General features: G+C 40.5%; 1 protein-coding gene across 1 annotated transcript in view; it reads right to left on the bottom strand.

The window, feature by feature from the left end:
• SCFD1 (sec1 family domain containing 1) overlaps window positions 1-15326 on the bottom strand; it is a 139872-nt gene that overhangs the window by 21762 nt on the left and 102784 nt on the right. Inside the window, 1 exon segment of the mRNA XM_038405110.2 lies at window positions 10618-10671. Within this exon segment, the coding sequence (XP_038261038.1) occupies window positions 10618-10671 (54 nt within the window).

Genomic DNA, 15326 nt, shown 5'->3' with positions numbered 1-15326 from the left:
TATGTCCCAACAGCAAAAGCAATATGCAAAAAGAAAAAATGAAGGTGTCGCTAGCTTTAGAGGTACATACTGTAGTTTGTTCCAGAAGTTAACATTTTTCCAGGCCATAATAAGACCTACTATCTATTTATAACAAAAAATCCTTGTGGCACTGAATACTAAAATAGCGCACAGATCAAATCATCAAGTTTCCATGATGAAACTTATACTTGTACAATTTCATGTCATGATTTATGGCTACTATTAAAACAAAAAGTTTGGGTACAAATGAGAGGAGTTATACAAGGGCTTGAAAAGTTTTGATTGGTTGAAGTTATTATAAGAAAGGATTTTTTCTTCATTCAAAACATTTCCAAGACATATCCAATATTTTCATTGGCAGTGAGCAAGACTTTTGTCAAATACCACAGGAAAAAAAGGAAAAAAAATGCAAAAATTCTACTCAACTTTTTCTGACAGTTAATTGGCCTTCAACAATTTCCACACTATCTTTCATCCTCATACTGCAAGATGTAACATGTGGATGGATAAAGGTACCCAGACAGGACCCCATTAAACTTCACTGAGATTACATGCAGATATAGCAGTCTACTCATGTGGTGGTACACATTGCAGGATTGGGGTCTCTGTGTCTTGTTGATTCACTATAGCATAGCAACTCTAGACTTTTACCCCAATGATAACATAATATTTTATATATATATATGCACAGAAGATATTTTAAAAATTTGCTTATTTTCTTTAAGGATTATAGAATAATTACACGAGCTTAAAAAAAGGTATTTTACCCTAAAAATTAGGACTCTCAAAACTCAATTTAGATCTAGTGTGACATTGAGACTCTGTATAGAGGTTTAATATATTCTACTGGGAATTTCAGCAGCACATGTGGAGTCTGGCAAGATTCATGATTTTGGCAGGCTTATATATGCAGGTGGTATACCAACTTCAAAGTAACAACATAGTTAGTAATATCTGTCAATGCCTAACTCTAAAATTGAGAAGAATTTATGACACTTTAAACTTGACAAAGAATTTCAGGTTTCCTGCTAATTGGAACTAATTACAGATTAATGCTAGGTAAAAAGCATACTTAAAAATCAATGCTATAAACAGTCCCAATAAGAATATTATTGTTGTATGTTCAGTGTAGCATTCAAAGAGAAAATTGCCGATGAAAAGTCAAACATAAAAAGCAAATCAGTGGACTAGAAAACTGGCTGGCTAAATAGTTTAAATATTTACTTGAATGCTGCAGAAATCAGATCTTAGCCTGAGAAAAAGAGGTTACTCACCCTGTACACTAACTGATGTGATGCGTGTTCCTACAGGTGCTCCACTGTAGCTGCAGTAGTGCCCCCTGCACCTAGGATTGGAGATCTTCGGTAGCCGTGCCCATTGGGCCACACATGCACTCCTCCCCATCTCATGCTGACCTTCTCCACATTTGAACTCCAAAATAGAGGGGAGGAGAGCAGGTAATGGAGCACCCATAGGGACACAAATCTCGAAGAGCCTTAGTTACTGCACAGGATGAGTAACCTTCTCTTCTCCTTTGAGTAGTGTCCCTGTAGAGCAGTGTCCCTAGAGGGAAGGCTAGGGCTTCAGAGTGATGTTTACCAAGGACGATAGGACAACATGTCCTAGTAGGGCACATGATGCCTCATCGTGGGTAATGGCATAGTGTTGGCTAAAAGTGTCTGTGGATGCCTGGGTGGCTGCTTTGCAAATATTAGTAATCGACATGTTGTTTAGAAAGGCAACTGAATGGACAGCGAGTGGAATGTGTTCAACTTCCAAGTGGGGGGTCACAATTTGTGTCATTAGTAGCAAAGGTGGATACACTCTGAGATTCATTTGGAAGGTGTTGTTTGACTATGGCTGCTCCCTTTGATCTTTCAGAAATAGAAGAATAAGCATGGTGAATGCCTGAAAGATTTAGTTCTGTCAAGGTAAAAGGCTAATGGTTGTCTGACATCCAAGATGTGTAATGTGTTGGTTGCCATGTGGCTTTTGGAAGAAGAAGGAAAGGTGGACAGGTTGGTTTTGATGGAAAGAGGAGGGCACCTTAGGTAAAAATTTTGGGTTTGGTCATAATGTGACCTTGTCTTTGTGAAAGACTGTGTATGGCAGGTATGCCAGGAGAGCACCCATTTCTCTTACCCGTCGGGTGGATGTGATGGTGATGAGAGATGCTGTTTTCATGGATAGGTATATGTAGGAGTACATTGTCATGCTCAAACCGGGAGGCCAGTGAGACAGTGCAAAATTAGGCTGGGATCCCAAGGTGGGGTGAGTTCTTGTATTTGGGGATACAGGTTTTGAAGGCCCTTAAGGAATCTTTCTGTTACTGTGTGGATAAATATGAAATAACTTATCTTGGGGTGCAAAGCAGTGATGGCGGCCAGGTGCATGTGAACGGAGCTTGTGGAGAGTCCTGATCTTTTAAGTTCTACAGTGTAGTCTAGAATGAGAAGCAAAGGAGCACTCATTGCAGGGACATGTTTGGTGTCACACCAAGTTCATAATCTTTTCCATTTATAGAGGTAAGTAAGATGGGTTACTTACCTCTATAAAAGACATGAGAACTATTAAACACTTTTGGTATAGTGAGTACATTATATATATTTTAGCTCCTTTGGCAGCTGGCTTTAAGTAAAGGAAGGAAATGGATACGAAGGAATTAATGTTTATCCCCCTTGACCATGGGATGCATGATTCAGACTTTAGTTATCTAATCAAAGGGATAAGATATGAACGATTCATTATAAGATTTCTGCAAGATAGGAAAATTTGATTTTGGATTTAAAGTCCAGGCTTCTCTGCAGAGCTTCAAAAGCACAGCTTTTAAAACTTATTGTTAAAAATTCCCAGAAAAGCTAACTAAACACTCCCCTTCTCCCCCACTCCTAGTTATAAGATACTTCTAGAGGAGAGGTCCCATGAGTCATAAATACTGAATGAGTGCCAGTTGTCTACTAAAAGTAGGGCTGAATCAAACTTTGAGCAATTCAAAATACAAATTAAGATTTAAAATTATTATAACACCCCAATTTTCAAGATGTAAAAGTTTTAGTTTAACAGCACACATATTCTTCCATTCCAGATTTAAAAGATTTTTCTAGACAAGTGATTGTAAAAGCTAACATTGCTAATTTGATAAAAATAAGCTCTCTGTTTTAGAAATAATTATTTTAATATATATAAGATAGATATGTATATGTCACAGAAGATGCATAATAAACTTGAAAGATATTACATTTATTGCAAGGCATAATATTTCTTCAAAGTAATATTCTTGAATACATCCCATTCAGGTATATCACTACTTTAAAAAGCCTTCATTTTAACTATGTGGGAAATCAGAAATGCAAATAAATACAGGTTGAACCTCTCTAGACCAGCACTTTCTGGTCCGGCATGATTTTAGTTAGCCAGATGTCCGCTTTTCATGGGTGGGGCCAAGTTTCCCGTGGTTCAGCAAAGTCCCGCCAGTCCTGGCTCTCAATGTTCTGTGCTGTTATTTAGCTCTAATTTACCCCTAAATGTGTCTTCTAAGAGACCAGCAAGCGATGGAAGTGTTGATAATTCTCCTAAGCATAAGCATGTGTCAATATCCATACAGCAAAAAATGGAATTGCTGCAGAAATTGGAAAAGCTCACATTGGTACGTGCCTTGTGTGAGTTTTACAATGTAGGGTCATCTACAGTGTATGATTTGAAGAAGCAAAAGAACCAAAACCTTAAGTTTTTTGCTGAAAGTGACAGTAAAAAAGTATAAGTGTTCAGAAGACATTGAAGGAGGAGAAAAGCAGCGATTTATACATTGGTTCAAGCTTCGTAGGAATTAAGGTGTTAGCATTTCAGGCGAGATGATGATGGCACAAGCAAAAATATTACACAAAGAACTTAACCTGCAACATAGTGTAACTATTTGAAAGGAGGGCTTCAGAAATTTAAAAACAGGCATGGCATTAGTCTACACTGTGTGTGCGGTGAAAAAAGAAGTGCAGATTCAGAAGCTGCCACTAAGTACGTTGAAGAATTTGCACAGTTAGTTGCAAATGAGAAGTTATCCCCACAGCAGGTATACAATGCCAATGAAACTGCTCTCTATTGGTTTGTATGCCTAAAAAACCGTTGCCTACTGATGCAGAGGGGCCACCATCTAGTATGAAGGAGTCGAAGGCCAGGGTAACTGTCCTTGGTTGTAGCAACGCAGCAGGCACAAACAAATGCAAGCTCATGGTTATTGGGAAAAGTGTGAACCCAAGGGCATTCAAAGGGGTGAAAATATTCTCAATGACATACCGTGGCAACAAAAAGGGATGGATAATGACTAATCTATGTCTTGAGTGGTTTGAGAAATACTTTGTACTGGAGGCAAGAGCCCATTGCACCTCAGTAGGTCTGGATCCGAAGTGCCAAATTGTGCTGATTCTCGACAATTGCCCTGTCCACCGTAAAGCAGAGCTGCTTGTCAAAGATAATGTGCTGGGATTGTATTTACCCCCAGACTATAACTCACTGATTCAGCCTTGTGATCAGGGTATCTTATGATCCCTGAAGTGTATGTACAGGTTTGAATTTATGCACCAATTGCTTCTATCGCTTAATGATGGGAAGAGTTTTACAACATTTAGGAAAGAATTTAATCTCAAGGATATGATTTGGACACTAGCTAGAGCCTCGGAAAGAGTAACTCTGAAGAATGGATGGAACAAATTATGGCCAGCCCTAATGTTTGAGGACAGTCCTGACGTCTATGATGAGTCCGAGTTTGATGGATTTCAAATGTCTGAAAACCAAAAAATTGTTAGCAAGTTAATGGAGTATGCCAGCGGTATGTCCCCACCTTGTCGTGCTTGAGTTCGCCAAGCATTTGGGAGAGGAAAATTTACTAGACTGGATGGAAGTCGACAAATATGCACCAATTGCTAATCAAATGACGGATGAAGAAATTGTGCATATGGTACAGCAGGGTAAAAGCGAAGATAATGAAGAACCCAGTGATGGTGATGAAGATGATGAGGAGTATTTTGCAGAAAAAACTTCTATAGATAAATGCATTTGTTGGCAACAAATTTAATAGATGGACTGGAGCAAAGACATTTCATTTCTAAGCAAAAGATCATGTCTCTCTACATGATACAAGAAAAATTCATTAAAGAAAAACCAAAATACATGAGACAAGCCAAGCTGGAAGATTGGTTAAAAGTAGTGAAGAGGAGTGGCGAGCAGCATTCTCCAGTCGAAAATCCTGTTGCCTCCACTTCATCTACCCCGGATATACCTACAGCAGGGACCCCTGATGTAACTCAAATGTAATTTGAGTTAGCAGTTCTTGTCGTATCACTTTGGAAGAGGAGTTCAGGTGTCATTTTAGGTGAGTAAATTATTAGTAGATAATAATACAGGTAAATCTATTTCTTTTTCATATTATTTTATGTTTTTTATGCTTTCTTTACTTATTTCCTCATGCAAATACAGTAAAATAGTCCAACAACACTAACATTTTGTTATGAAGAGAGATGGTAAGCCTTGGCTAGGCAGAGTTGCAAACATTGTTCCGTTTATTCGCCTCAGTGAGATTAAAAAATGAAGAGAGACCCGGTTGCTACAATATTGACCTCCCAAGGTTTGGCACCAGTCAGGTCCCGAGGGTGTGGGACTAGAAAGGTCCAACCTGTATTGTCTCGAGGGAAAAATACATTTTATGATTACTTTGTCCTAAAGTCACACATCCATGGATTACTTATGAGACATAAGAGGACAACTCACATGCAGTACCACTTGTCAAATCTCAAGCCATTTTCTAAAGGGATTATAATTCTTTGTAATACTATAATAGTACGAGGAGGAGGGTTAAGGGCTGAAAACTTTCTTCTCTTTGACAGTATAACATGTTATAACCATATTACCTTTTCTTAAGATAAATATTTTAACAAACTTTATAACATTGATTAAACGTGCAAACATTTAAGCAAGTTATCCCTGAACAACAAAATTAATTACTCCGCACTAAGATTTATGAGTTAATTATCAAGAATTCTCTTAAAAAACAAAGTCCTGAAGTTGTGACTTTTTATTTACACCAATATCTAGGTTTCAGAGTAGCAGCCGTGTTAGTCTGTATTCGCAAAAAGAAAAGGAGTACTTGTGGCACCTTAGAGACTAACAAATTTATTAGAGCATAAGCTTTCGTGAGCTACAGCTCACTTCATCGGATGCATTTGGTGGTGTGTGTATATAAATCTCTCCTCTGTTTTTTCCACCAAATGCATCCGATGAAGTGAGCTGTAGCTCATGAAAGCTTATGCTCTAATAAATTTGTTAGTCTCTAAGGTGCCACAAGTACTCCTTTTCTTTTTACCAATATCTAGGACAGTGGTTTTCAAACTGCGGGTCGTGACCCAGTACTGGGTCGCGGTGGCTCTCGTCAGCACCACCAACCGGGCCGTTAAAAGTCCTGTCGGCGGTGCTGCCCGGCTAAGGCAGGTTAGTCCCTACCTGTTCTGACACCACACTATGCCCCAGAAGCGGTCAGCAGAAGGTCTGGTTCCTAGGCGGGGAGGGGGGGAGCCACAGTGCTCCGCGTTCTGCCCCCTCCTTGAGCACCAGCCCAGCCAATGGAAGCTGGGGGTGGGGGGTGCGGTGCCTGTGGGTGAGAGCCTTGCGGAGCTGCTGGCATGCCTCCGCCTAGGAGCTGGACCTGCTGCTGGCCGCTTCCGGGACGTAGAGCGGTTTGCGGTGCCAGGACAGGCAGGAAGCCTGCCTTAGCACCCCTGCTGCGCCGCTGACCAGGAGTCGCCTGAGGTAAGCCTGCACCCCAACCCCGCACCCCAATCCTCTGCCCCAGCCCTGAGCCCCCCCCAAACCCGGAGCCCCTTCCTGCACCCCAAGCCCCTCATCCCTGGCCTCACCCCAGAGCCTGCATCCCGAGCCCAGAGCCCTGACCCCGTCCCACACCCCAACACCCTGCCCCTGTCAGAGCTCCCTCCCACTCTCTGAACCCCTCATTCCTGGCCTCACCTGGCAGCCCTCACCCCCGCACCCGAAGCCTCTGCCCCAGCCCTGAGCCCCTCCCACACCCCAAACCCCTCTGACCCAGCTCTGTTGTGTCATGGGGATCAACAAATTTTCTTCAACTGGGTCACCAGAAAAAAAGTTTGAAAACCACTGATCTAGGAAATATCTGGTAAGGCCCAAGACAACAGAACAGATCACTCTAAAGTCATCAACAAATGAAGTTACTGAACTAATGTGTTAAAATATTCTAAGAAAAAAGTTCCATTATAGAACCAACCCAGGCATAAGTTAAAAACATTAGAGGGTAGTGTTACTGCTGCTAAGAACTGCTCTTAAATTCCTGTTTCTGCTGAAAGGATCAGAAACCATAGGTATGGGGCTCATTTCTCCTTCCTGGTAGCTGTCCCTTTGGGAGAGGACAATCAGCAGGGAGGAGAATATTTGAGAAACACACAATACCATATTGAGGCGGATTTAAGAGAACTCTATATCTATTTTGCACGGCAGAGCTCTGAAAGACCACATGGCAAAAAAACACTGCACTCTGAAATGTATTCCAGAATAATTTAAAATTGACAAAGTAATATTTGTGGACACCGATACTAGAAAAGCTTTTACATTTCACATTACTTTAATGTAGCATTTTATATTTAGCATGTATTTTGAATATAGCTACATAATTTGCAGTGATTAATGTATCATTTCTATGTAGATAGTATTTTATCTAGTTTCTATGCAAGACATGCATTTATATCTATATATGTTTCACATATCTACCACGGGACCTAGCAGGTAAGAGTCCAATACATTAAATGGAGATTTACTCAAGTTCTGTGGAAAAAGTCAGTTTTTCAGCTTTCTTTTCTGTATCTTATCTTTTGCCAGCAGGAGAAGTGGCTATTTTTCCTGTTTTGGGGATGGGAAGGACCCTATGCATTAGAACATGAACAAACATCACACTAGTGTAACTCTATGTGTCATTAATTTTTCCTTTCAGATACAGTTTTACTTTTCTACAATTGATGCTCCTATTGCAAGCCCAGATACATGACATCCCCCAAACGCTACTTCATGCTTCTCTTTTAGTCAGCCCAAAGGGAGTACTTGTTCAGCAAACTACTGGCAGCCTTTCACATATAGGTTAAAAGAGTTGCTTTTTGTGGCGCCTGGTCTCCATTGGCTTGGAGAATGGGATTCCTGATTTTGGTCCTGAACCCTAGTCTCCAACATGGAAGCAGCTCGCATTGTAAATCTCCACGGGATTGAATCAATAATTCCCATGTTTTAATATGATCTAGTGAGAAGGTCAACCTGAAATCATCTAAGTGATCTTTGCTATTCTCATGTCAGTACAATGTGAAAATACCAAGCCAGCAAAAATAAAGTATATGAAATGCGATCTTTTCCAGACCAGTTCTTAAACTTGTAAACTGAGGAAGCTGAATGTTTATTCAAAACTTTCCATTTTAACTCACTTGTCTGTGATTTCTTAATTTTGGTTCTCAACTTTAATGCTCTGAGTGACACCTACTGGTAGATTATAGAAATATTCTATGAAGCATCTTGCCTTTAGAAGTTACTACAAGGTCACCTATACCTTTCTTGAGACACAACCTCCTTTCTTGGCTTCATTCATTGACTGTGTTAGCCAGAGAATTTGGTTTTATTGTTTGTGATTTAGAGTTGATTACATTTACAACAGGGTAGTTTGTGTGTTCAATTATTTCTTGGCACTTGTTTTAGTTATTCCCTGCACACCCCCACATGACTGATATTTGGGTGTGGGAAAGGGCTTCAGAAAATCAAAATTATGTTGTTTTCCTGGGTTTGCCCAGCTCACCACTCTATGCAAGAGGTGGAGATGGAATGGTAGGTGAAAGTAGCCCAGTTGTGAACATCCTCAAAAGTGTCAACTAACTAAAAGAGGGCGATAAAGTTCCTGCAAAGGGTGTAGTAATATTCTACCTTGTATTTTTTAAAGCACACAGTTGTTTGAGGAATCTGGTGGATTCAATTTACAAAAATTTGCTCAGATGATCCTTAGATAGGATGATTTAGCAACATCCAGAGGAGATGAAGTCTATCAAAGGCAAGGAAATCCCCCTCATCTCCTCATCAGCTTGAACAACGGTTTTTGTGAGATATTACATTTGTATTTCTGGCTATTTCTCTTTTTCTGTATGAAATCCCACCTGGATTATAGACAGAAAAAGAAGTAGAAATACAAATAATTTTTGAAAACACACTAAAATTTCCTAAAGTAGTTGCCTGTAAAAACATGTGGTATATATAGAATAGAATGGTGTGGTACAGAAGTTCAACTAGCATTTGTGAGTAATATGGGGGGATATATCAAACTCATGCTGACAAAACCTAGAATTTGAATCATACAACACTATCACACGTTCGTTATATACAATAGTGGCAGATTCCAGATTATAGAATTTTTAAAGCAAATATTTCCTGCAGCGAGGGTCATTCTGGGAAGAGCAAGGCAAAGAGGCAAATCTTGCATTGCCCTTTGAACATTGTCATATATGGGTTTGTTCTAATTTTTTTCCAGTATAGAATGTGTTTGATGTTTTTCTCCTTCCCTTTCTTGCTTTCATTTTTGTTTGACTGTCAGCCTTGGTTTTTTTTACCTCAGTCTCTCTCAGCATCTCTCTTTACTTCTCTCTAACCTCTCCATATTTACCTTTACTTTTCCACTCCTTCCTTCTATTGACCTTTCCCTCCAGTCTATTGCATCATCATGTCATCTTTTCCCCAAACTCTCCAATTCTCCTCACTGCCAATCAAGAAAGGGGCTGCTGGTGGCAGGAAGCTATGGTGGCCTGGACTGGATTCCAAACAGGAAAGAGGCAGTCCTAACCTGAATATTGTTCTTAGACTTGGAAAAGTCAGGAATTCCAATCCCCATCAGAGGAAAGGAATGAAATAGAACCACAGGAATATACACTCTCTTTCAAGGATGAAGGGAGTTAGGTGGTGAACCATCTGGCTCTTTCCCTTTCCTCTTACACCTTGTTAAAATGTTGTCTTTCCCCTCCCCCTGCCCAGTGTGCCCCTGCATCTTCCTTTTCCCTGTAACAGTGTGTGTATTTGGGGAAGCTTTAGCCCCAGACACCTGTGCTACCAACACAACATAGAAATCTGGACTTGCCAAATTTGTAGATATGGTTACAGTTAGATCTATGAATGGAAAAAAGTTTGTTATACTATTACATGCAAAAAAACTACGGTAAAGAACATTAAGGTTGCAAAAATCAAGCACTCAAAAGTTAGCAAATGCCAGAATTGAAGTTACCTGTGAAACCTTAATTTGGCTCCCTTGTGAAGATGCATTGTAATACAGTCTTTAAATACATCATAAACTACTGAATGTGATCAAATTATTTTTGACTCAGGACTCCTATAGAAATAATACAATAACTGTGAAAACTGTTATAGTTTAAATCAAAATATAGAGAGACCAAAATTAATTGCGACTACATTAACAACAGTGTGGCAGCCATATTATGTGTACCACAATTGAAAAGATCTGGTTTTCTATTTCTCTCTGCCTAAAATGAATATAATTATACTCACAGGATTTGACTTCATCTCCATAAGGTTGTCTAGGATACGTGTGACTGGCAGATTCTGTGGAAGAGAATTAGAAACTTGAGTTACAAAAATGTTTACTAAGAAATATGCAGAAGCTGTTCTGCAGCCCAACTATATTATATGGACTGTTAAATTTTGTAATTTACAGCACATTCAAATTTTTTACTTTGAGCTGCTTTACTGTAATGTTCTGTAGGGAAAATAACTGTTCTAGGTTATTTTCTGTACAGAATAGTTAATAGGTCCAGAAATTTTAAAGTAACAAATAAAATACCAATGATTTTTAAAAGGAGTAGGTAAAATTGCTTTTTAAATAGTAACCATATACTTGCCATATAAATGACTTATTTTAGATTAAAATAAAATGAAACAATGAAGAACTATACTAAAATCTTTAGGGAAGAGCACAGTGCATCTCCTACAGCAGATTACATTTGAGAAACATGCTCCTTCCCTTTCTTTTGCTATTCTTCCCTTGTCAAATAAGCAGCTGCCTCCAGAAAACAACAGATTTAAATTTCAATGTATTTCACAACCCCCACCACCCAAATCATAATTACACAAGTACATGTACCACATGCTTGAAATTGTTTGCCATACCATAGGCCTAGTGAGGTTGGTCTTATTTAGCAGTTTTCAAGCAGTGCAAGGACATGCTTTAAAAACTTGATTTGTTTAAAAAAATCTGCAGTTTGCTTCTCTAGACATACAGCAATTTTTTCCCCCAAAGATTGTGGCTGAATCCTTAGCTGCACTCAGTAAGCTGAGGCAGGTGACCCAAAGGAGCCATTTGCAACTTCTGGATCCTAGGGCCTGTTCTATCCACTGCACGGTTTAGGGCAATCCTAGATTATTTTGGCTTGTAACAGTCCCTAGAGACTGATATGAGGATCGAGGATGGCAACAACCCCCCTCCAATCTGGTGCAACCAGAATTTTCCTCAGGAGGGGGCCCAGAGCTCTCCCTCTACTGCACCTGCACCCAGCCCTGAGCTCTCCCCTGCCAGTTCCCCATTCCCCAGTCTGAACTCTCTCATGCTGCCTTTGCAAGCAAAACTGTGCTCTCCCCACTGCACCCAGCTCCCTCCTGCTTCTTCTCACTCTTCCCCACACATTGCCCAGCTCTTACCCAGATAGGTGGTCATGTTGAAGCACACCCTACCCACTAGGGGTCAGGCAGTTCTGAGAGCCCCAGACCCTATACTCTTTCTAGATCTCTGTTGCCCCAGGAAGCATCAAAAGCCCACATCCAGTCCTCCCACCCTCCTAGTGCCCCCTGCTCTGCTTCTCCATGGGGATGCCCAATGTCCATAAGTGCCGAAAGGAGTATAAGGGGGGGGAGGCACACCAAGCAGGTGCATGAGGTTGCAGTGACATTCAAATTTAGCCTGGTTCCCCCTCTGTCATGATAGAGGTGTGGCCAGGCAAAATTTGAACAAGTGGCTTTCAGACCTGGTGCAAAGGTTTGCAACGCCACTCAAATTTGAACCGGCTGCCATTCCGTTATGCCAACAGGGATGCTATTACACCCTTCATCTCCAGTTGGAGTCTCCTTGTCTTCCTCCTCCCCTCCTCTGGTTGCATCCCTGCTCCATGGGATTATGGAGGCTGGGAGACAGTGGAACAGAGTATCTCCTCATGACAGACAAATCCTCATCTGTCACCTTAGGATAGCCATGGGACGAGGAAAAGGCCAAAATTTTCTGTTAGAAATTACAAAAGTTAACAAAATATACTATCAAGTTTATGAAAGACATTTATTTGTTAATATCAGGTTCTTTCATCAGTCATGCCACAGATGTTCTCTGTATAAAGAATAAACAGAAGTTCCGTGTAAATTTTCAACACTGGCAGAAGACATAACAACCAAGTGAAGACAATGCTGATACAATAAATGGTTAACACTTTTATATAATGTGTGCTGCTATTGAGCTTCTCCTGTAGGCCAAACTAGTTGAATTTCAGGAAATGTGTTCAGCCAGCTGAAGGATCTGATATCCAAGTGTATTTACAAAGTTCTTTTCTAATGGCCAACACAAATATAAGCCTGGAGCAGAAACTCAACTGAGTAGCTTTAATTCTATTTGCCTGGGATTAGCTAAGAAATAATTTGAATCGCATCCTGCAAAATAAGATTCCCCCAAATTCTCTTGATAGACCATTATCTTCGGTCCTAATTCTATTTCAATATCAGTGCAATACATAATGAGCTGTGTGTGTTTATTCAAATATTAATCTTTTTTATCTAAGTCATTTGTTAAAAAGCAATCTACTGAACTTTTTACCATTACTCTGCTACTGCTTCATTGTCTTTACCGTATCAAGTGTAAAGGTCTCGGTGAAAGCCAGAGGGTTTTGGTTTTTTTTAAAATTATTATTACAGTACAATATACCCAAACGAAAAGCTAATTCAACAATGTAGGATGGGATTCTCAGTGAAATCTATGATCTTTATCCATTGAATATTAAATATGCCTTATAATTCAAGTTTTAGCTGTACTTACTTTCTGTACTCCTAATTTGCCATAAACACAGCACATACAGGTGGCAATATACATGTGCCATATAAAATGTACCACATGGTTCTGCACTTTATCATACAATTTTGATTGCCTCATCTGCATTCTGCTCACTAATGCATAAAACTGAAGTATAACAAATGAAACAGAAGAGGCAATGAGAATCAATCATAGAATCATAGAATATCAGGGTTGGAAGGGACCCCAGAAGGTCATCTAGTCCAACCCCCTGCTCAAAGCAGGACCAAGTCCCAGTTAAATCATCCCAGCTAGGGCTTTGTCAAGCCTGACCTTAAAAACCTCTAAGGAAGGAGATTCTACCACCTCCCTAGGTAACGCATTCCAGTGTTTCACCACCCTCTTAGTGAAAAAGTTTTTCCTAATATCCAATCTAAACCTCCCCCATTGCAACTTGAGACCATTACTCCTCGTTCTGTCATCTGCTACCATTGAGAACAGTCTAGAGCCATCCTCTTTGAAACCCCCTTTCAGGTAGTTGAAAGCAGCTATCAAATCCCCCCTCATTCTTCTCTTCTGCAGACTAAACAATCCCAGCTCCCTCAGCCTCTCCTCATAAGTCATGTGCTCTAGACCCCTAATCATTTTCGTTGCCCTTCGTTGTACTCTTTCCAATTTATCCACATCCTTCCTGTAGTGTGGGGCCCAAAACTGGACACAGTACTCCAGATGAGGCCTCACCAGTGTCGAATAGAGGGGAACGATCACGTCCCTCGATCTGCTCGCTATGCCCCTACTTATACAACCCAAAATGCCATTGGCCTTCTTGGCAACAAGGGCACACTGCTGACTCATATCCAGCTTCTCGTCCACTGTCACCCCTAGGTCCTTTTCCGCAGAACTGCTGCCGAGCCATTCGGTCCCTAGTCTGTAGCGGTGCATTGGATTCTTCCATCCTAAGTGCAGGACCCTGCATTTATCCTTATTGAACCTCATTAGATTTCTTTTGGCCCAATCCTCCAATTTGTCTAGGTCCTTCTGTATCCTATCCCTCCCCTCCAGCGTATCTACCACTCCTCCCAGTTTAGTATCATCCGCAAATTTGCTGAGAGTGCAATCCACACCATCCTCCAGATCATTTATGAAGATATTGAACAAAACGGGCCCCAGGACCGACCCCTGGGGCACTCCACTTGACACCGGCTGCCAACTAGACATGGAGCCATTGATCACTACCCGTTGAGCCCGACAATCTAGCCAGCTTTCTACCCACCTTATAGTGCATTCATCCAGCCCATACTTCCTTAACTTGCTGACAAGAATGCTGTGGGAGACCGTGTCAAAAGCTTTGCTAAAGTCAAGAAACAATACATCCACTGCTTTCCCTTCATCCACAGAACCAGTAATCTCATCATAAAAGGCGATTAGCCTTTTAGAAGGCCAGGAGCAAGTGAAACGGGACAAAAGATTTTTTCTTTAAACTAAATAGAATGCAGTTTGAGAGCATTCATCACTACACTACAATGCTATATCATCAGGAAAACAGTGAGTCTCAAGGTTAAAGATAGCAACAAGGTTCTTTCCAGATTGTTTTAAGCCATTTTTGGTCATGAACCTCAAAATTTGGAGAACCACTGATTTGAAGGCATGAAAAAGATGTGAACAAAGTGGTAAGATTTTAAGTAGGAGATGGAAAATCTGGAGATGCTAGATGCTTGCTCTGTAAATGAACAACAACATAAAAAAGACAAACTAAGATTAAATCATAGTAATTTAAGGCTAGGAATATGGTAAAACAAGCACAAAAAATGTAGCCTTGTACTGTTAAAGGGTGAAAAACCAAACTAACTGCACCCGAAGATGTTGTGCTGGAAGAGAGGCAATAATTCCCTTTGGAGATTTGCTGAGAGAAGGAAGGTCAGAGAGGAAGGACAGTCCAATGGTTAGGGCACTAGCCTATGACTTTTAAATCCTGGATTCAATTCCCTGCTCCACTAGAGACTCCTGTGTGATGCTGTGTGTCACTTAGCTTCTCTGTACCTCACTTCCTCATCCAGAAAATGGGGATAATAGCACTTTCCTACCTCACAGGGAAGTTGTGAAGATAAATACATTAGGTGCTTAATGACTTTGTTTCGGTTTTCACCAAGAAGGTTGGTGGCGATTGGATGTCTAACATAGTAAATACCAGTGAAAATGAGGTAGGATCAAAGGC

This window comes from Dermochelys coriacea, chromosome 6 (assembly GCF_009764565.3).
Source record: "Dermochelys coriacea isolate rDerCor1 chromosome 6, rDerCor1.pri.v4, whole genome shotgun sequence".
NCBI classification, from domain to species: Eukaryota; Metazoa; Chordata; order Testudines; family Dermochelyidae; genus Dermochelys; species Dermochelys coriacea.
This window is presented reverse-complemented; position numbering and strand designations above follow the sequence as displayed.